The sequence below is a fragment of the Patagioenas fasciata genome, chromosome 1, assembly GCF_037038585.1.
Source record: "Patagioenas fasciata isolate bPatFas1 chromosome 1, bPatFas1.hap1, whole genome shotgun sequence".
Lineage (NCBI taxonomy): Eukaryota > Metazoa > Chordata > Aves > Columbiformes > Columbidae > Patagioenas > Patagioenas fasciata.
This window is the reverse complement of record NC_092520.1, coordinates 66,556,686-66,579,924: the sequence shown is the minus strand read 5'-3', so window position 1 is coordinate 66,579,924 and position 23,239 is coordinate 66,556,686. Positions and strand designations below refer to the sequence as shown.

General features: G+C 43.0%; 2 protein-coding genes across 4 annotated transcripts in view; one reads left to right on the top strand and one right to left on the bottom strand.

Moving 5' to 3' along the window:
* Positions 1-6,096, top strand: part of ECRG4 (ECRG4 augurin precursor) — a 47,759-nt gene extending 41,663 nt beyond the window's left edge. For both annotated transcript variants that reach the window (XM_065829545.2, XM_065829547.2), the window contains 4 exons: positions 165-297; positions 967-1,014; positions 3,314-3,471; positions 5,707-6,096. In XM_065829545.2, the coding sequence (XP_065685617.2) occupies positions 165-297; positions 967-1,014; positions 3,314-3,471; positions 5,707-5,868 (501 nt within the window). In that variant the 3' untranslated portion in view covers positions 5,869-6,096. The remainder of the gene's footprint in view (positions 1-164; positions 298-966; positions 1,015-3,313; positions 3,472-5,706) is intronic.
* Positions 6,097-13,327: 7,231 nt separating this feature from the next.
* Positions 13,328-23,239, bottom strand: part of UXS1 (UDP-glucuronate decarboxylase 1) — a 64,393-nt gene continuing 54,481 nt past the window's right edge. Inside the window, exons 11-15 of one of the 2 annotated variants that reach the window (XM_065829549.2) lie at positions 21,766-21,809; positions 20,511-20,571; positions 19,051-19,108; positions 16,191-16,294; positions 13,328-14,157 (exon numbers count right to left, since the gene is read on the bottom strand). In XM_065829549.2, the coding sequence (XP_065685621.2) occupies positions 14,026-14,157; positions 16,191-16,294; positions 19,051-19,108; positions 20,511-20,571; positions 21,766-21,809 (399 nt within the window). In that variant the 3' untranslated portion in view covers positions 13,328-14,025. The other variant, XM_071807901.1, reaches the window with a different exon arrangement.

Here is a 23,239-nt window from a genome sequence, read left to right as displayed (position 1 = left end):
AGATCCTCATCGCGCCACGGCTGCCCCGGCCCCCTCACCCGGGGGGCCGGGCGGGGGCGCGGCGTGGGGCCGGGCTGGGGCGCGGCGTGGGGCGGGCGTGCGCGCCCCTTCCCTGCGCTCCATCTCCGTCTGCATCCTCATCCTCTCCGTCTCCTCCCGCCCAGGTGGGTCTCCGCGCCGCCCGCCGCCCCCCGCCGCCCCCCGCCGCCATGCCAGCGCCGTGCCCCCGCGGGGCCCTGCCCGGGGCCGCCCTCCTCTTCTTCCTCCTCCTCCTCCCGCTGCTCTGCGCGGCCCCCGGTGAGTGAGCGCCCGCGCACGGACCGGGGTGCGGGGAGGGAAAACATAACCTGGCACGTCCCGGGGAAAAAACCAACAACTTTAAAACTTCTGCAAGTTAAACATCTTCTTTTAAAGGCGGTTTTTTTTTTGTTTTGGTTTGGTTTTTTTTTCCCGACTGAATAAAGCATTTCGGAGCAGCCGAGCGCTTGCGTGTCTCCTGTTGCACTGCCCAGTCCTGGGCTAAAGCGTCGGATCCCTTTTGGGAAAGGGCTCCAGCAGGGCAACAGCCTTGGTGGGCTTTGGGAAGAAAACTGAAGCAGTCCGGTTGTTAACCTGCCCCTCAGTGATAAAGGATTTCCAGGGTTATTGTGCCACCCTGGATGATGTGTGAAGGCACTCGCTGTGGTCTTCTGCTGAAAAATATAATTTAATTGGCGAAGATGACCAGTATTGGCGTTCTCTTACCAAGGAGAGCTGGGGAGAGGATGCCAGAAGCTTCTTTGCAGTGCATGTTGCACTTGAGCATGGACCAGGAGTGAAGGGAGGCATTGGGAGAAACTTGCTGCAGGGTTTTTGCCTTGTGGTCCAGAGCTATGACAAAAATACTTCCAGTGTTTCTCAAGATATGATGTTTTTGTTATTATTTCCTTCTTAGTAAATGTGTGTGGTTTATTTTTACTTCTCTAGATGTTTCAAGGGCAAACAAGCTTAAACTGATGCTTCAAAAACGAGAAGGTAAGTAAAGAGACAGCAAAGTGCTTTCCCTTATTTTTCCTTCGAGTTAGTTGCTACCAGTCAGAACTGCCAATGCACTGTCACTCAACCTTCAGCTCCATGAGGTCAGTCAGAGGAGCAGGACATAAGCACCTGGTTCAAAGCTGTAGAGCTCTCACTGTGTACCGCACCAAAACCTCCTGCACATACGGAGCCTGTGCCTGCCTGTCTGTTTGGGACTCGCTACTGGCAATGTTAGAGGCTCTGCTTATCACAGCTCCCACTGAAAACCAGGGTTTCCAGCCTCACACAGTATGCCTGTATTTTTCTCCATGCAGTGTATAGCATCTACCTTTTCCAGTGTGTGTGTGGCAGACGTGGCGTTTATATCTGGTTTATTTTGGGAAGTCACAAGCTTTTTCAAGGAATTCTAATGCATGGAAATACTGCTGGCTCAGATGCAGAGGAGAAAATGTGCAAACCAGGCTTGCTTGTGATGCTCTGACTTGTTCTTTTCATCCTCTTGGCCCCATGTATGCTTCCTTCTTGGAAGACTGCTCTCTCTCCAGGAGAGATGATGGCTGAGGGGCCAGCGGGCAGATGCACCGAATGGCTCACTGTTTGAGGGAAAGGGGTGGAAATGGAGCTGGCCAGAGACAAGTAGCACTGCAGCAAATGGGGGACAGTCTGAAACACCCCAAGAGTTTGGTTTGCCTCCCCTCAGCCTGCTCTATAGCTGAGGCAAATAATCTAAACCCCAACAGAGCGGACTTCCTCTTTCTGTAAGCTTGCCAAATTTCTCCCTTGGTTTTCCCTGCTATCACCCATCAACTTTTGTCAGCCCTAAAAATGTATGCCACATCCACAGCTGTTTTCCTGGCATGCAGGTTCCCTGCCTCATCATTCTGCAATACTTGCATGCAGCTAGGAGAGCCCACTTGCATCAGCTGTCTTCCCTGCACCCCACCAGCAGATGGCTTGTTTGTTCGGGTCCCCTGATGAGAGGAACCACCTGGTGGAGGCTTCTTGAGGGTGCAGACACCGTGGTCTAGACCAGGAAGAACTGCAAAGCCTTGTTGTGATGAGGGAGGCCATATGCAGCCTCTTTATTCCAGCCTCACTCCCCTTTTCCAGTTGTGCACTAAAGCGAGCAGTAAGTACATGGCACTGGTTCCCTTGCTGGCAGCCTCCCTGTTACAAGGTTCATTCACATGACATTTGTTCAGCTGTCCCACTTGCTGGTAATAACACCCAACTCCAGTGCACGCTGAGTTATCGGTTTCCAGCTCATCACTGCAGGGTAGCCTGCTGTTTCCCACTCTACCTGCAACAACTCATCGATCACTTTTACCTCTTGACTCTCCTTCCCACTGCAGTTCTTTGTCTGCCCCTGTGAGGCTGCTCGGCTCCTATCTCAGTCATTTTCACATCTCCACCTGAATTCCCCTTCTGCTTCCTTCACGTCCTCCAAAAATCACCATCCACACCCATGTTCCTGGTCTCACCCTCAATGCAATGAACCCTCTGAAGCCAAGACATTCCTCCTACTCCTATGCATGCTTCTTGTTCCACAGGAAGACCAAACGTCATACTATGCTATATCATGCAAGAGAAAATCATTTGTGTGCCTCGCAGGGGGCTTGCCAGTTCTCACAGCCATACCTTTCAGAGGCACTATAATAAATTCCTGTAGGAGCCGCAGCAAACAGCCTGTCTCTTCGGCACAGGGCAGGCTGGGCGGCATATCTGGGTCTGGCAGGTCAAGGGCGTTCTGCATCCACCAAGCTGTGTGCTATGGAAGCCTGATGGGCTTTTGTTTTCATGCATACATGGCATTTTGTAGCACTCATTGTTCAAAAGCTACGTTTCTACAGAAAAGATTTAAAGATCTATCCCTTTATGTGTGCCTTTCTTTATCCTAATGAGTTACCAGTGTTTCTCCAGCTGCTTTGGGCTTTTTAACTTCATGTATCATCTTCATTCCCATTCCTGCCGCAGCAGCACACAGAGGCCAGTCTCCTGTTCTCTCCTGAAAGCACAGAGTGTTTATTCTCTTTCACTTCGGGTTTATTTATTCAAATTCCTTACTTAGCTTGTGTCTTTGAGCTCAGAACAGCTTTTATAAAATCCAAGAGTATGAGGGTAACTGAGAAACCCTATTACATCGCTGATCCCTGAGTTTATTACTGCTGCGGCATGCATCGCACCACCAAGCACAAAGGTGGTGGCATGATGCAAGAAGCATTTTTCCATACAGTGTGCTTCAGGCTGACTGCCTAAAAATTTTCTGGCGTGCCTTTTGGGGGGGAATTAATTTCAGCCCCTGTTGCCATGAAGCCTGAGGTATCAGTGAAAGAAACGGTGGCCAAGGAGTTCCTGAGTAGCCTGAGACGCCACAGGCGCCAGCTATGGGACCGGAGCCAGCCTGACGTCCAGCAGTGGTACCAGCAGTTCCTCTACCTGGGGTTCGATGAGGCGGTGAGTGTTGGGCTTCCAAGGGCTGGGAGGGCTTCAGCCTGAGGGGCTGTGAGTGTGGATGCATAGCCACAGGGGCACCCAGGGAGAAACCTGGATGGCATAGGACCTCAATTTCTTGGACACAAGGGAGTGTCAGGAAGATGTGCCAGGGGAGGTTCAGGTTGGACATTAGGAAAAGGTTCTTCTCCTAGAGGGTGGTGGAGCACTGGAACAGGCTCCCCAGGGAGGTGTCACGGCCCCAAGTCTGACAGTGTTCAGGAAGAGACTGGACATCGCCCTCAGACACACGGTGTGAACTGTGAGGTTGTCACATGCAGGGACAGGAGGATCAATGATCCTTGTGGGTCCCTTCCAACTCAGGATATTCTGTGCTTCTAAGCTGCACTGTTTTTCTTCACAGACACTGTGATTTCATTATTTTAAAGTAGCAAATATTACACAGAAATGTAAGCTCTGTATTTACTAGAGATTTCTGCATTAATTTGTTAATAGAGAAAAATTACGTTAAAATCTTGCATGAAGTTCTTGCCTGCTACTGAACTTTAAGCTTAATAAATTGCAACCAGACTTAAAAACAAAGTCTGCTTCGAGAAATAGGTGGCCAGACCCAGAGCAACCAATTGTATTTCAGAAAATTAATTTGGCAGCCTCAGCCTAATCAATCTGCTTTTAAACACGCTGAGAAATCCACGCCAAGCTGGGTGTGATTGGCATTCCTCAATTAAATCACACTAACGTCATGTACCTAATGCAGGCCCTGTGGCTTTGTGGGGCAGGCAGCTCCTGACCATCGCAAGCACTGGCAGCTGTGCCTCAACTCTAAATATAAAGGTGAAATTCTGTCAGAGTGTGCAGCCCACCCCCCTTCAAATCAGACGGATACTTTTTTTAAAAAACAGTTTTTGAAAATATTGGAGTGGAATCAGGAGTTCCCAGCTCTGCACAAAGCTCTACTAAACAGATGCTGAAACAGGGCGAAAAATGTGGCTTTAGCTGCAGTCCCACATGTAGAATAATTAATAAGAGGTAAAAATAGTAGTAGATGGTGAATTCTTGGCTTGTGTCAGCTGCATGAATACGTTTAATGAGATTGCATTGGCACAGGCAAGCTGGAGCACATTTTGGACCTTCATGCTATGTGGATTGCTTAAAAGATGAATGCACTCATTTTCAAAGCTGGAACAATTAAAAATATAATCCTTTTCTTGGACTGAAATAAAAAAGGATACATTTTTTGTTGCTCCTGGACCTTAGGCAGATAAAAGTGACTTTTTAATAGCATGGCTATATCCCCTTCCCCCAGTAGGAATAGGAAAAGTAGAGAAACTGGGTTTATGCATCAGAAACTGAAGACTGGGGGAAAATACTAGGAGGTAACAAGGACCAAACATGCAGATAAGATGAATTCCTCTCTGAGTTCCTGTGTGCATTTCAAAAACTGAAATGATGCTTGTTGTGGGATACAATGAATCCACTTAGTAGGTTTTCTTGAGTATTAAGACACAATTTTAACAATGAAATAACTGTTTGTACCAGCAAAGGACTTGGGCCATACTTACCCATTGTGTATTTTGCAAAACTTTTTTTTTCAAATCTCAGCCAAAAATATTTCCAAAGAGTCATTCAGATAGAAAGGCTTTTGCTTGGCAAGTATTTGATATCCTTGCATGCTGTTTTTCCTCTGCTGTTGTGAGCAGAATTGAATTACTTATTACATTTCCATAGCTAGAAGGCTGCACTGTACATTTGTTTTTATCCATGCAAAATGAGAACGAAAGATCACAGACATAAAGCAAAGCCTCTTGCACCCACTTTGCAACCATGGACATCATGACTAAAGGAATAGGGCAACAAAAACCCAAACCTTCATTTTTTAAGTACAAAACATCAACTTGTTTTTATAATCCACCACTAAAAAGGTAGTAGGTAATTGAATGTGCTCAGTGCATCTTTCAATTGAAGGTGCTCTTGGTTTAAGCACTTTACTGTGGGCAGAAGGTGTGAATGGGGGTCCCAGGTGGGGCTGGGCACGACAATTCCTGCCCTTGGGACCCTGATAATCCCATAGCACAAAACCTCTCAGATCCAAAGATTTTGTTTTGACAAATCCACAAAGGATGTGAATATCAGAAAGAGACAAAAGGAATCTCTTGCACCACTTCCATTTCACTCTCTTTGTTGTAAAGTTTCAAGCTTGGAAAACATGTATTTTCTCTTTTTTATTTTTCCTGGCAGAAATTTGAAGATGACATCTCCTACTGGACAAGCTTAGGGCGTGCTCGTAATGAATACTATGGTGGATACTACCAACACCACTATGATGAAGATTCACCAATTGGCCCACAAAATCCACACACCTTCAGGCACGGAGCAGGTGTCAACTATGATGATTACTAATGCCATTTATCCTCCTATAGCTGCTGCCTATAGAGCTGCACCAGGCAAGGCTGAGTCCTCCCTCAGGTAGAATAACCCTGCTTCCCTTCTGTTAATGTAAAACAGCAAGAATAAAGGAATAGCCAGACTTTGAAGAAAGCAACATGACTTTTTAAAAAAATTATCTTCACTTAGTAGTACACTATATATAAAGTGTAATAGAAATAAAAGCTTTTTTGATAAAATAAACAGGTTGCCATTATTTAGTAGACTGTGTCACAGCAAGTTTCATTCCAACTGTATTACTACAGATTCCTTTTAAAGGTTTTTTTTTCATTTGCTTTCCAACCATCAATTGCAAAATTACAATATATCATCCAGTTTGGCATGTAGAATACATAATATAAGATAATACATTTCAGATGTCCCAGCTCATTCAGATTTGTGTCAAGTAGTAAATTAAATTATTCTTGGGGGGAAAGAAAAAAAAATAAAAGAAAAAAAAAATCCTAACAAAGACGTTCGTCTCAACTCAAATGCTGCCTTGTTGCCTCTTCTGCTGTTCCCATACCTACTGTGCACAGCCCTCCAAACTTGTGTGACCTGGCATGTCTACAGGTTCCACAGGTCCTGTTGGGGCAGGGACACAGATCTTCAGAAAAGCTAAATTCAGCTCAGAGGAGCTGGCCTACCTGCAAAGCCTGTGAAAGGAAAGGATTCCCCAGGGAAAGGGCTCAGTGCAGGAACCTGACTTCAGAAGCAATTGCTGAGATTCAGAGCCTCAAACCTGAGTGGCCCATACCCCTCCCAGGCATGGTAACCCAAAGGTTGTCTTTGATGAGTACTCCCCTTTGGGTCCTTTCCACTTAGCTGCAAGCTTGCAGTCTAGCTCAAAGCAGGGAATAAAAATAATAAAATAAGCTATTTCAAATGGAGTTAGTGGCTGATAGCATCCAACACAGTCCCCAGACATAAATTCCGACCGTGAAGTTTCCTCTCTCCCCAGTTCAAACTGGCATCTAGACACATTAGGCTGAGCATCAAAATACATCAGAGACTGGACATTTGTTAACGTAGTGGATAAACGGGAGGTTGGTTGGGGGGGGCTGTTTGTGTTAAGAACCCCAAAATACAACTAACTTTTCTACCACAGCAACACTGGCCACATTGCCACTTCTCCCTCATTACTGTAGAGGAAGTCCTGACACAGACCCAAGCCTAGGAGGAGATTTCAGCTGTCACGGGCTCCAGGAGGAGCTTTTGGGGGAAAGCGCTGCTGGACAAGTGTAGAGGACTGGGAAGGGGCAGGTGAGGAAGGCTGGCTGGCTCCATGACTTTGGAGCTGGAGAATCAGGATAAAGAGAGATGCAAACTACAGCAACCAGAGGAGACAGCATGGGTGCTTCAGCTGCCTGTCACCTAAAGCTTACAAGAAATTTCCAAAGCATGGATCATGGTAACACTGTTTTTTACACTTCACTCACTTCATCCTTAACTCTAAACGTATTTCCTAATCTTTCACTTAAATCCCTCATTGAGTGTCCAGGAGAGGCAGCCCAGCACGATCCCAGCCCCTGCGGGAATGCTTCCAGGGGTACAGCTTTTTGTCGAGGGAGCCAAATTGAACAAACGTGTCAGTCACTTCTCTGCACCCACAGATATGTGCCCGCCTAACACGCTCCAAAAAGTCAGCTTTCCCCTAGGTTTTGAGTGCTTGCTCTTCTCAAAATCCTTGCCAGTTTAATCAGTTTAAACTGGTGTGTTGCCTCAGTAGAAGAGCCTTTATTCCAAATACAGAATAATCATATTCTGAGTCAAGCACACACTCTTTTGCACACTTGGAAAACACCTATTTCTTAGAAGAATACTTCCATTTTGTGTTCTATCAAAAAAGTGAACAGAATTTGGAAACATTTGAACCATGCTGATAATTTCCATCCTTTCCCAGAATTTAAAACAAGTGGGAATTTAGATGTCCTGAATTAGGAAGAATAATTTTAAAAAGTTCTGTAAATAAATACCATCCTTCTTTAGGCTATGGTAAGCTGTGTCCATTCCTGCAGGCTCACTCAGTCCAACAGCTTTCTGTGCCCTGCAGGCTCACAACAAAGATTACGATCTCTCTCTTCTGGATTGGCTTAACAGGAAAAAGCAGAAATCTTTTCCATTACTTTGTGCTGTGCACTGAAGTTTTCCACCATGTACTGGGTCTGGCGGGATAAAGTTGACTATCTTAATAATACACGCGTGGTGCCGTGTTTTACATTTGTGCCTAAACCAGTGTTGATAACAATGCTTTAGTTATTGCTGAACAGAGCTTGCACAGCATCAAGGCCACCTCTGTCTCCCACACTGTCCCCCTGGCAGGTAGGTGAGGGGCGGGTGAGAGGTTGTGAGTGGACATGGGTGGGACAGCTGACCCAAACTGACCAATTCCATCCCGTATAGCATCTTGCTAGCAACAAAAGCTGGGAAGAGGAACAAGGGGTTTGGTCTTTCAGGGCACCCATTGCTCACAGACTGGCTGGGCATCAGTTTTTCTTAGGGGCGATGGTGGAGCAGCCTTTGCATCACTTGGATATTTTTCCATCTTTCCTTCACTTATTAAACTGCTCTTAACTGCTCTTACCTCAACGCTCACTTTTGCTCTTCCTATTTTCTCCCCTGTCCCACTGGTGGCTGTGTGGGTACGTAGCTGGTCAACCCACCACAAGGCAATTTCTCTGAGGAGAGGGCACCCTCCTTGCCGAGGGGTGCACCTGACTTGAAGTGCAGCAGTTGTGATAATGCAAAAGTACACGCAACAAGCTACAAAGAAAGCAAGCAGGTATGAGCCATCACAGGTTTGGGCAAAAGGAGGAAGCCTCTAAAGAAGTTTCTCAGATATGCGTGGAGTTCTTAAAAGTTAATTACATTTCAAAAGTTAACTTCCGTTGAATATTTATGTCCCCAAACCCAGAAAAAACTCTGCACCCCCTCCCAGCCCTTCCATTTTGCTGTGCAGACAGCACAAAGCACTTGACATCATCATCACCCCCAGCCATTCCGGCATTGACATTACATAACCTCTCCATCAAGCCAGAAGAGCGGCCATTGTTCATTGTGGCTCCCTACAGAACAGGAACAGCCTGGCCACGGTCCAGCCCATCATGTTTCAAGATCCGATGCTGCCACAGCCTCCAGTTTGCAGGTGTCAGCCAGGCAAGTCCATCAGTCAGACTGACGGGGCACTCCTGCCTCCTTTGCTGATAATACTAGCAATGTAACCCCTCTGTCACTGCATGGAGGTACTGCTGCTGTACCCCCACTGCCACCCTCATCTCTCCAGATTCAGTTCTTCAGCAGCAGCCTCTGCTTTTTTAGCCTTCATTTCCTTGAAGTTCCTCCTTGTAACACAAACACTTTGGGGATGGGGGATTGGGCACTTTTAGGCCAGGACTGTTTCCCAGATGGAAGATGGAGGCTTCCGAGCTCAAAACAGCATCCTCTGCAGTGGGGTGGACAGAGCCCAGAGTGTGGTACTTACCACCTCATAGTTTCCCATGGCTTCATGTTTTTGACCCTCCAGCTGCTTCAGCCATGACATGGACCAAGGCATGTGGAGGATCCCCCTCCTTGCTGACAAGCATGTCAGAAACTAGGCAAAACATAGAAGGAATGAACCAGCTGTTGCTTGGTCCAAGCTGTGAATGGCAACAAAACAAGGTGGACCAAAATTTGTTGCTATGTTTGCTATTATGGAATAGGCAAGTGAAAGAAGGAAAGGGACTGGGGAAAGGAATAGAGAACTAGAGGGGTTTGTTTTAATAAACATTGTTACTTCAGAAAAACCTCCCTGTTGACATGGAATTGCATTCAGGGATCTCCTTCCTCACAAAAGGAGCCCTGCTTTTGTCCAGAGCTATTGCTGCTGTTCCTTGTAGCTCTAACGAGTCAGAACACCAAGTCTGACATTCCTTTGTCCTACCACTTAGGATCGAAGTGCAGGGAAAATATTCACAACAGAGTAACTACACATTTGTGGTGGCTGCCTTTCCACTGATTTAAGGGGGAGAGGGAGACCTCATGGTGGCCTTTCAGTACTTAAAAGGGGCCTATATGAAAGATGGGGACAGACTTTTTAGCAGTGCCAGTTGAGATAGGACAAGGGGTAATGGTTTTAAACTAAAGGAGGGGGGATTCAGGCTACATGTGAGGAAGAAATTTTTTACAGTGAGGGTGGTGAAACACAGGCCCAGGTTGCCCAGAGAGGTGGGAGATGCCCTATCCCTGGAGACATTCCAGGCCAGGCTGGACGGGGCTCTGAGCAACCTGATCTAGTTGCAGACATCCTTGCTCATTGCAGGGGATTTGTATTAGATGACCTTTGAAGGTCCCTTCCAACCCAAACTATTCCATGATTCTATGTATGGATGCTAGAGACAGCAATGTTGAGAACACACTTCCCTTGCTATTAACAAACCATCTTCTTCCTGTGGAAGGACAGGTCTCCAATCAGTATCTAACAACCTTCAAGAACTGATTGGCCTCAAACAGGATTAAACTCAATACTAATAAAAGCCTGGGGACTAGCTCAATCCATCACACTAATCAAAGCCCTGTTTTGCCCTCTGTAACCTGTTCTCCAAAGCTAACAAATTTATGCAATTGTGTTTGTGTCACCCACCTCCTCCTTTGGTTCTTTCTCTCAACTTTGAAACTCAATTCCAACAGTATCTGACAAAGTTTTTTCAAATATATTACATTTATAAAAGTTTCTTGAAAAAAAACAAGATGACCAAGAGATATTCATAAATGCCCAGAGGGTATTTGGCTTGCTGGCTACTAAACAACCCATTAATATGGGTTAAGAAGACTGTCAGATCACGATTTTACCACATAGCAAAAATTCTAACCTAGACATGAGGTTTCTCTAGACTATGCATTCATGGAGCTACTTAAAATAAATTACATCTGAAAGCATCACTGTAGTTTGTCTGTATATCAGCCACGTGGTTTACAAACGTTCTGAGTAGCCTACATATAGAAATTAAGTAGAACCTATTAAAAAAAAATATCCAACTCTGGATCTTACACTGTGATAACTTCCAGCAGCAAGAGTGGTCCTCCTTGTTAGGTCCAAGGAATCCACTCACAGCAATAGATGCCTTGCACACGTCATGCAGATCACTGTGACTAAAGAGGCATCACAAGCCTGGTCATGTCTGTTTTACTTTGTCTGCCTGACCACGTAACAGCAGAAAATCCCAATTCTCAAATTTCCTGAGAAAAAAAAACCCACAATAAGTTGCGTTCAGACATGGTACTGAGAACATGGCTTGGCTTCCTTTACACCCAAGTCCTACATTTCCAAGCTTTCAGTGCTGTGTTCCATCACCTGCCATCAAAAGTGCCTCTTCTGGAGAGGGTAGCAGTTTCTTACCTGTGGTTCCCTGCAAACCTGATGCCTTCTTTCTCCTTTCAAGATGTGTAACCCCAGGTGGGAGCAGAGAGCACCAACATGCAATCCCGCATTTGCCTTCTGGAAAACTCAGTTCAGACCAGATCAAACTTTGAATTACCCCAGACCTTCAATCTTAAGTGTCAGCAAACTCTGTTTTAACATCCATGATTCACGTCTTCCAGTCAGGTAGCACTGTCTTCAAACACAAAAGGCAACAGCTGCCTCGGCTACTGTTTCTGGAAGACGCTATTTAGAAAAAATATGGAGACCTAACCAGGAACCTCTGAAATAAAAGCCAGAAACAGTACAAGGAAAGTGGGAAATCAGTACAGTCTGTCACTCAGGCCCAATGGGAGGCATGTCACACACTCACAGATGGGCTGTATCGGTACCAGCCATTTGCATTCTCTCTGATTTGCCCCTTTTATGAAGGAGGCCAGGCTGTGAAGTAACTTAAAACGGTTTTAAATTCATATCTGTAGTACCCAAATGTTCAGATTTCCTTCCTGAGGGATTTTTTTCTTTTTTTTTTGAAAACGTACATTTTGTGCTAGTCTCCAGAAGCATGCTTGTTCCAGTATGGTTTATGTGTTTTGCCCTGAAGTCACTGAATTAAATGGAAAACAGCCCTGGAAGAAACAGCTGGCACTCACAGCTCCCATTTATTCTCAGTGCCTGCTCTAAAGACACCCTCATGCACCACCCCTTCAGAGATGCTCTGACATACCCCAATGCCCAATTTGCATGAGAAGTAAATATAAGGAGAAAGAACAACTTCCCCAAAATATAATCTAGAGTTTAAGGGTTGAAAACACCGTTCTGGGAGCTGATTAACAGTTCTCACACAGACCTACTAAAAAAGCGGGTGCTACCTTCACATCCATCCAGTGGTTTTGAGTACAGGGACAGGATGTGCTTTGTGACTGTATCAGTAACAACAGGTTACAGGCACGTTTGCAGCATGCACACCACGGTGTACTTTTCAGGCAACTTAACATGGAATAAATGCTCAGATCAAGTACCTAGAAAAAGGCTTCAAACAGAAAGCAGACCACAAGCTGCTCAGCTGTGAAAAGACAGAGGCAATGTTTAATACCTAAATTCCACCTCGGAGTCCAGACAGGGAGATGAGCCCTGGCTTCCCGTCTTCACTACATAGCGGATTTCCACTGGAACAAGACCTGCACATGTGAGCAGGGAAGAAACAGTTTTGTCTCAAAAGGATGACTGCAAACCCAGCCCAGACAGGGCACACAGCAAAGACAGCAGCACCATTGCTGCTGGGGTCCGAGGGAACTTGACCAGACAGGCTGCATGGGACCCCAAGCCCTGTCATCACCAGAAAGTTCCGGTGGACCAGGGGGCCTAAATACCTCCCGGTGTCCAGGCATCAGGTCATTGCCACAAGTAATTCCCACTTTGACTGTCAACATAAAGACACTCGAAGCTCATGAAACCTCAAATTTTAATGAGACAAAGTCAAGTCACTTTGCTTGATGAGATTTAGGTTTTTCAATTTTGAGTGGCACTATGCCCAAATAGCTTTTAAAAACCTCTACCAGTCTCCTCTCCTAAGTATCCAGTCTTTGGTATTAAAAATAAACGGGAGCTATTAAAAATAAGGGGACCTAGATATTTTATATGTTTATGTTGCTGGTTTTTTTGTTAAGATGACACGTATAGTTATCAAAGTTGAAAGCATTTACTGGCAATTCATTAACTGTTTAAAACAGAAACATTTCCTCCATTAGGGAGGCTGAAGTTAGACTCTATGGTTTGAAAAAACAAATGTTACGGTCCTGCATCACTATGAACTACTTGAATTGGGACAATTCACGTTGTTTTTGTCTGATCTATTTCAACAGGCATCCTGCAGCCCTTCCTATGTATGTATCAAGAGACAAGCAAAGAAAGACCAAAGTTATTAACTTTGAGCCAATTATTTACAGACTGTTACTTTCTAATTAATATACAATAAATGCACAGATGTGTAGTGCCAGAGAAGTGCCCACAGTAAAACCCTGAAACTAATCAGCAGAAGTTTCAATATTTTATTAAAATAGCATATTCAACCACTGTAACCAATAATACATTAACTTTATTCCCAGAGTATGCACAACACAGTAGTAGTGATTCAAAATATCCTTATCCATGGTAGTCAATGAAAATATCTCAAATTCAAGTGTACAACTAAAACTAAGCCTTTGAAAAAAATCTCTCCTTTAAACAATACATAAAGCTCTCATACAGAATTCTTTTAAACTCCTCTTTATTTAGATATCAGTGTCTCTCACCTGACAATACCACTAGCTTTTCTCTTATGCATAGTAGAACATCTCATATTTTATAGTACCCATTTTATAAATAAATTGGCATTTTCCATTCCATTTGTGTTTATCTTCAGCTTCACAAAGAAACCAGTAAATAAAACTGTCAAGGACAGTCACAACAAAATGATCTCACAGCAAGATATAAAACTTGAAGATACTAAAAGATGCTTCTACTCTATATTACATAAAAAGACAGATTTAAAAAGTGCAAGGCAAGATTTGCAGGGGAAGGGGAATATTTGTTATTTTTAGGCACATCCACTTCTTTAAAGCAAGCTTCAGAATGAAATTCCAGTTTATTCTTCATGATACCTGTTTCAAAGTCTCTCTCCAAATAAACAAGAAGAAAAAAAAAAATTACATCTGTCAAATGTCAAGCAGGGAATCTCCTGTCCAACTGAGTCTTCAGTTATGTCTTGTTCTTCCTTTTTTCATCCTTGCAGGTTTTGGTTTGGGGATATACTGATTGTTTGCCTGATACTCAAGTTCTTTACGGAAGTAATGAATTGCTTTATTCAAACCTTCTTCCAAGGGGACCTGTTCCCAAAAGTGAGGAGAGAATCATATCACTCTAAGTTCACATCAGCATCTTTTTTAACACAGCTATCAAAAGACTGCTAGGAAATCTAATTCTTAGCCAATATAAGTATTAACAGCACCACATACTGGTAACATCTCTGCACTGCTAATGTGTGTCTTAGCTTCTAAACATCAGATACATTTTCTGACACACTAAGTAAATGACCCAACAAATTTAAATCTCATCAGATGGTTATGACTGGTCTGTTTAGTGTCAAAACATACTTACATAATTCTACTTTCAATTCATAATACACTGAAAGAGATAAGCACACAGAATTTAAGCCCCTTCTGTTTCTAATGATTCAAGATCCTCTTTCACAGAATCTCACATAAACAATGACAATGGTATATACCACAGAAAGGTATGAAGGTGGTGGGGCTGTTTTAGTTTTTATTTCTTCAGTGCTCCATTGATATAGAGAAAAAGGGATACAAATTGTCATCCAGTATCTCATTTCATATTCTTAAATCCTATATAAATAATTGTAATTCTTTATATTCTGTGTCTGTATTTAAAGACTATGATTTGTAGACAGGAACAACAGAAATACTACTCACTTTTCTCAGGAGCCACATGCTCTGACATGATTACTGACTCCATCATCAATACAGGAGGATAAAACAGCAGCACAAGAACTATTTGCCTTGATGTACCAACACTGAACTGCTACTTCAGAGTAATATTTGGTACTGACTGTGCCAAACACAGAAGTTCAGAAGTATAAAAGTTAACTGTTTTAAACCTTTTGTGACTCTAACACTTGCCACCGTCCTCATACTTTCAGGTACAGTCTATTAACATCTGGTGCCTCCATGAATCCTTTCAGAAGGGGTTCAGAGCTAGCTTTTCCTGTTACATTTACTAGATAGGTTCACATGCTTCCTGGAAAGATTTTTGTCTGCAAATCTAAACAAAAAGTCACTGTGCTAGCTAGAATGGGGAGTTGACTACAAGAAGTCACGCCCTTTCTGGGATTAAGTAGACTTTACCTCCCCAAACAAACCAGATTTTATCAGCAGCTATGTCTGGTTATACACTTGCAGTTAACTTCACCAAAAAGGGTGGGAACAGAAAAAACAGCAACCATGGGCATTTTGCATTTCTTGCTTATTAGCTGTGCAGAACTATCCTGACATCACCTCAGATGGCTGGTAACAAAGCTTTATAGGTGGACAGACATTATTGTGGGTGGTGAGACATTAGACTAACCCTGAGTGTGTTTCAAGCTTATCAACACACAGAACAAGCCCAGAACATCTTTACATATGACACTTCTACTCCAAAATAAGGGCTTCTTATTCTGGTTTACTTTGGTCTACCATACTACTACTACTACTAACAATAATGATAATAATAAAAGTGTAATCTCTCTCTGAGTAGCTTCTGTTTTGCTTGAGTTCCACCTATTTCTGTTTAAAACTCTAAAAACCAGACTTTTCTGGTGTTTACATTTCTCCTTATTAATCCAAACAAAAACCTTTTGGTTAAAATGATGTAACAAGATAGTCTTAATAACAGTCTTACTCCAATGATTTTCTAAAAAATATTTTAATTAAATAAAAGCAATTTTTTCCTTCCATAATGCACATTATCACTGCAAAACAGGAAGATCTGCAGCAACAACAGCAAACTCATTAGCTCCCATAACTATGTACCATATATTTCAAAGGATTCTTCAGGCTTACAGAAAGGTAGACACTTCGTAGTATGCATGTGAAACAGTTAAAATGCCTATCCTAACAACACTTTTTTCTACTTAAGTCTATTACAAATGCTAATCTGCTCCTGTGCATTGCACAGGCCATACAATCTTACCCAGCAGTTCCTGAATTGTAAGCTAAGGCAACATATGAGAGTTAGGCTTTTAAACCGCCCTGGAGACTACGCTAAACAGAAATTCTGGTAACTGGAATGTATCTTTATCATGTGGTCCTCCTCTGCCTCCCTGTGTTTTTGCACACACCAACAGTAACACAGCTGTACGTACCACAGGTTCCCAACCAAGCAATAACTTGGCTTTTCTGATGTCAGGTTTTCGTTTCTGAGGGTCATCCTGTGCTTCTGAGAGAAACTGGATTTCACTTCCACTGCCTGTTAAACAAGAGAGAGTGCATTATCATCTGCAATTCACTGTACTTTGCATTTATACCTTTCCTACCTACTGGAGCACCAGGTCTTTCTGCAGCTTTCTGCTTCACAATCCTACCATTGAAATGCTTTCCACAGACACAGCTGCACTGCTGGCAACAGCTGTGTGAACCAGCTGTCCCACAGCAAGATGGATTCACAAAGCATTTCACAAAGATTTCAGCATGGATTCACAAAAAGGAAGCTACATTTGACCAGTCTAATAACCTTCTATGATGAAATGACTGCCTCAGTGGCCAAGGGCAGAGCAGTGGAGACCATCCACCTTGACCTCAGTGAGGCTTTTGACACTGTCTCCCATAACATCCTTATTGAGGGCTGAGCAGTGAGGTGGATTGAAAACCGGTTGCATGGCCAGGCCCAGAGCGTGGTGATCAGTGACACAAAGTCTAGTTGGAGACTGGTAACTAGTGGTGTACCCCAGGAGTCAATACGGAGTTGATGATACACCAGAGGGTTGTGCTGCTATCCAGAGGGACCTCGAGAAAGAAGGCTGGAGAAATGGGCTGACAGGAACTCAAGTTCAACAAGGAGAAATGCACACTCCTGTACCTGGGGAGGAACAGCTGCATGGACCAATACAGGCTGGGGGCCAAACAGCTGGAAAACAGCTTGGCAGCAATGGACCCGGATGTCCCAGTGGACACCAAGTTGAATATGAGCCAGCAATGTGCCCTTGCCACAAAGAAGGAAAATGGTATCCTGGGCTCCAGTGGGAGAAGTGCTCTCAGCAAGTTGAGGGAGATGATCTTTCCCCTCTACTCAGCAATGGTGAGATACATCTGGAGTGCTGGGTCCAGTCCTGGGCTTCCCAGTACAAGAGAGACATGGACATACTGGAGAGCAGCCAACAAAGGGCCACAGAGATGATAAAGGGACTGAAGCATCTCTCATGTGAGGACCGGCTGAGAGAGCCAGTCCTGTTCAGCCTGGAGACGAGAAGATTTGGAGATTTTATCTCTGTGTATAAATACCTGATGGGGAGGGTAAAGAGGAGGCAGCCAGGATCTTTTCAGTGGTGCCATGTGACAGGACCAGAGGCAATGGGCACAAAATGAAGCACAGGTGGTTTCCTCTGAACATCAGGAAATACACTGTTACATTGTTACTGTGAAGGTGACCCAGCACTGGCACAGGTTGCCCAAGGAGGCTGTGGAGTCTCCACCCTTGGAGATACTCAAAAGCTGTCTGGACATGATCCTGGGCCACTGCTGGCTGTAGGTGACCCTGTTTGAGCAGAAGGGTTGGACCAAATGACCTCCAGAGGTCCCTTCCAGACTCAACCACTCCGTCATTCTGTTAGCACTTCTGCATTGTAAAAGGACTTCAACTCCTCTTTGTCCATACTCTCCAGTCTGATGTCAATAGCCAGCATGGTACTTGCCTTTCCTCATGACAATAAGCAGAAACAGGACAATTTCTCTAACCAAAGGTAGCTAATAGTTTACAAGCTACATTACTGTGAGATTTTATGGCTGTAGAACTAAACCACCTCTTTGGGCGGACTGAAACAGATCCTGTTGTTTGTGAACAGATAAATGGAGCTAACAATTATTCTATGTGCCTGATGGGTTTGGTGCTGTGGTTTTCAGTTGCCTTCCCTGATCTGTGGATTCACAAACGTTCTCCCGAGAGGATAGCCCTCTATTAGAAACATCACATGCATCAGCTCCCATACTGTATGTTTGAACTTGCCTTTTTCAGATCCCTCAGAAGCACTTCTGGAATCTACCGACTAAAAACCCTTGGCTAATGGCGTCAGTATGTTTCCTCTCATTAGGAAGCTGCACTAGAAGACTAAGCACAGCCACGCACTTCCATTCTTGAGAGCTCTGATTTGCTACAGGTATCAAGAGCAAGAACAAAGAGAAAGCCACAGTACTTCCTTCCCAGCCACATAGCTGGGAGGTGCTGACAGCCCTTGCAAGAGTCACTGGTAGATCCGTGAAAAACAGAGACAGATTGTCACCACAGCATGAGGTTTTTTAATGGTAGTTGAGGGAGAAGAGCCCACATGATTGTGAGGAACCACCTTGCTGAAGTATCTGTATTTCATCTAAGATGTTAGGCAAGGCATTTTCATTCACGTATTTAACATTTCATAGAATGTCCTGAGTTGGTAGGGATCCACACGGATCATTGAGACCAACTCCTGTCCCTGCATATGACAACCCCACAGTTCACACCACGTGTCTGAGGGTGTTGTCCAGTCTCTTCTTGAACACTGCCAGGCTTGGAGCTGTGACACCTCCCTGGGGAGGCTGTTTCAGTGCTCCACCACCTTCTGAGGAAAGAACCTTTTCCTATGTCCAACCTGAACCTCACCTGGCACATCTTCCTGACCTTCCCTCATGTCTCAGGACCTGAGGTCCCAGGTCCTCCCAGTCCTTGTGCCAAAACAAAGCTAAAAAAGTTCAAAAATCATTATATAAAATAATGGGTATAGACTGCAGATACACACAAAGAATGTATTCTTTCTACAATTCATGCAATATTTTACATGTAATTGAGAGGATTTGGATTATCTCAATAATATTTAATTATATGATCAGGATACAGTTAAACGCCTTTGATAAAGTTATTAAGAAATCCAAGGACCTACTAAATTATCCATATATTACACACACTAATCAACTAATAATCAGCTAATGACAATAAGTACTTCATAAGCTTTAGGAAGAATTAGTTATCATACTCACCAACAAGTTTTTTAATTAACTGGGCAAATTCTAGGATAGTGTGCTCTTCTGGGTTTCCCTAGAAATAGAAGAGATATTCATTACAATAACAATTGAAAACCTTATGATAGGCTAGCTTTCTGACAGGAGACACTTCTAACAGGGTCATGTTAAACTATGAAAAAGCTAAACATTATGCCTTAATCCTACTTTGATAAGATTCATACCCATTGGAAAAGCTGCCCTCCTTTACATTTGCCTTGCTAATTCAATGTATGTAGGGGGGTTCCTAAATAAATCAGTCTGTAAAGAATGGGCAAATGCACCTCACTCACAGTGAAGGCATATGCTACTCAGTAGCCCACACAACCACATCATCAGTTCGAAATCTGGATCCATGGACTTTGCTGAGTTGAGGACAGACAACATGACAAAGAAGTATGCTAAATTCTCTGTTCATCTAAAGTTGGGAAATCAAAATAATTTGGCTGCAATCAATTGCTTCCACATTTACTACACCTTACATATATAAATACATATACATGTATATACATATACATGTCTAAAGTTACTTGCTTTCCTATACAGTATTCCTTTTTTTAACTATTTCTTTAACCAGCTTGCACATGAACTCCTGATCAACATCTCAAAATAAAATTCAGAAAGCTTCCCGTTAGCATTAGCTCACCATCATCAGACTCAATTCCTTCCATCCCTAGCTTTCCTCATTGCAAAACTCTTTTTTTACTATATTTTGTTTGACCTAAAGCTGAGCATTTAGGTACATAGAGCTCAAAACACTGAGTTTTCTGGAGACGAAACATGATGGGGTTTAAAAAGACAAGCATTTGGACAGAAACATAGAAATTAATTCATGGCCACAGTAAAAAAGGAAAATCTAGTGAACAATTCCCTGAAGTGTTGTAGATATGATTTGGCAAAAGTTGGCATACACAGAAATGAGCTGGCATACGCATCATTTTTCTATTCTTATATCCACTGCTGAGAAAAGTTCCAAGCAGCCTTAATCAATATCAGAAAATTATACAATCAAATACTTTCCCATTTTCCTCTAATCAAGGCTAGTATGAAGTGATCTCTGATTATTTAGAGCTAAGTATTCCTTCAGTGGTTTTTTCATTAAAGCCAGGCTTCAACCATAATTTCCTGGGTGTATTTTGCATGTGCCCCTCTCTGCTAATTTTTTTTTTTCATATTCTAGTTGCACAAATCTTTTCGCTAAAACAAATGAAAAACTCTAGTAAATTTATCTTGTTCTTGGAACTACAAGATCTCAATATCTACGGGATTAATCTCCTTATTTAAAAAAAAAAATACATGGAAGAATATATTATTCATAATGGAAAGAGCTTTTCTACTCCATTTATTTCTTCTACAAATCAGTACCAGTGATGAGGAGGAAAACAGAGGTAATGTTGGCCACTACACAGTAAACAGCAGAACAGAGCTGTTGTACTCACCAAGTTGACAGGACTGCTGACATTGCTGTTCATCAACGCCACCAACCCATTCACAAGATCACTACATAAAAGGGAAGAACAGATTGAGGCAATTTCTACTTGCCTATAAATAAAATTCTTGTCTAAAAAGAGAGCTACCTCCTCAGAGCTCTAGTGAAGCGGACCAAGCAGCTGAGCAATGGGTGCATGTGTTCTCAGCTGCTTGTTGCAATGTGACATATACTGAACTAAAGGTTAGTTTGAAAGGGCAATTATCTTCGGGACACACTGGCTATAGTTCATGTGAGAACGTGAAAGAACATTAAAAAAAAAAATCAAGTTACTAAAAAATTGATACTTCCTCTCCCCTCCAGTATCCAAGCATATTTAGAGGCCCACTTGTAACACATATCAAATATAGCAGTTAGGTTGTAATACAGATGCACATGACACCACCACCTGCTTTGCAGTTTGTTGTTTGAATTGTCTTTTCGCTTTCAGAAATTCTTAAACCACATTTGTTAAAACACAACATTTTGGTGTTACCTCCTCCTAGCAAAATAACCCAAAGTTATTTTGGATTATTAGCGAACTCAGCATTTTGCCCCGGACATACAAACCCAGATTCCTGTCATTATGACTCACAGTCAGGAAAGGAGTGGGTACTTTGAACTTATGGGGTTTCCTTAATGTCTATCACTGCTGTCATTACTTTAAGCAGAGGGAGAGAACATTTCCAAGCAGCAGATGATTAAAACAAAGCAGAATCCTGGCACGGAAGTGCAGCCAGCACGACAGAACAAAAGATTCTGAGGTACAGACTCACTTTTTCATAGTGAAAGCACATTCTGTCTTTGCTTACACTGCAAATACTAGCTCCAGCAATTCCCTCTCAACTGGTTCCTTCCCCCCCAAAAGGAGGCACATGCCTGCAGAGCTCCCACACCGACCACAGCACCCCGAAGACACGAGGTGGCAGTACTGCATTGAAATGCAAGGGCTGACACACTGCTCAGACTGAAAGCAGCATGAAAAACTTCCCTACCCGTTACTTGCTGTCCTTTGAAGGGAAGAACACATTAATATTTTAATTAAAAGTTCTAAATCAACTAATGTTTTGTTTCTTGGTATTTTTAAAAACTTCATTGTCTTTCTTCTGAAAGTAAAGCTGTCCTAAAAATGAACATAATTTCTTTGACTAAAATGCATACAAAGCTGGTCAAGCTCAAAGAACCAGCAAGTAAAATAAATATCAGACAGTACAAACGACACTTACCTGACATACTGGAAAGCTCTTGTCTGAGTTCCAGGTCCATAGACCTAAAACCAGATGAAAACAGAAGAATTACATAAATATAAAAGTCCTCTTCAGCCTAATTATCTTTTCCTCACCCTTCTAGAAAAACGTCCCAAGAAGAAACACCTGAGACACAAGCTCAGTGTTGCAGGAACGGAAAAAGATGCGCATGCAGAGCCTTTGGCAAAGAACTAGTGCTTTGAAAGTCTTTCTGCTCTTGGACGTGTCTCCAGGAAACATAACCTTAAGCATTTTGTTAACTAGAACTCTGGGTGTAGGAAACATTCTCAGGGATGTAGGACAGAGTGACACTTTGTCCTCTCCTGGAATACTGAAAGAGGCTGCAGCATTCACTCAGCCAGAAAAGAGAGCCAAATATTTAAAGCAAACCTCAGAATACTAAGATGTGGTTATGATGAGCAATTTTTATTTGCTCATTAACATCAGATAACTGACTTCAAAGAGACCACCAAATGTTAGTGGTCTCCAAAAAAACTGTCAAGAAAAACAGCACTGTAAGCATTTAAAGGAATCAGAACAAAAAAAAAAAAAAATCATACGACTGTCTAAATATTACTATATGGGTAAATGGGAAGTAAAATAATTTCTAGTGGCTAGAACTTTGGAGTAAGCTAGTTATTGCAGTTCAAAACTGATATTAAAACATACCTACAGTGTACATTAATGGTACCAGATTTATTATTTTTTCACAGTTTAATTGTGTGCAGTACTAAAATTCCTACACCACGAAAACCTAAATTCTGGAAGTTACTAGTAGGCATATTTAAGTAGAGAAACACATATCTTACCACCAACCTGCTATAACAGAAGAAGTCTTTAGAAGGACAGAATATAAAGCATGTTTGTTTTCCCAGGGGACAGGAAAGACAATACAACTGGTACACATGAAATCATGTAATAGTTTGTGTTGGAAGGGACCTTCAAAGGTCATCTAGTCCAACCCCCTGCAATGAGCAGGGACATCTGCAATTAGATCAGGTTGATCAGAGGCCCATCCAGCCTGGCCTGGAATGTCTCCAGGGATGGGGCATCTACCACCTCTCTGGGCAATCTGGGCCAGTGTCTCACCACCCTCACTGTAAAAAATGTCTTCCTCATGTCTAGCCTGAACCTCCCCTCCTTCAGTTTACAACCATTACCTCTTGTCCTATCGCAACAGGCCCTGCCAAAAAGTCTGTCCCCATCTTTCTTATAGGTCCATTTTAAGTACTGAAAGGCTACAATTAGGTCTCCCCAGAGCCTTCTCTTCTCCAGGCTGAACAACTCCAATACCATCAACAGAGCGTATCTTTGCACACATAATTCTATACAATTGAGCTTTATATATTGAAAAACTTGATTTTTCAGAGGGAGGGAAACCTCAGTGTTTTCTGAAATCTACCTTCCTTCATAGCACATGAGGATAGGATGTGAAGGCAAACGACTCTTTGCA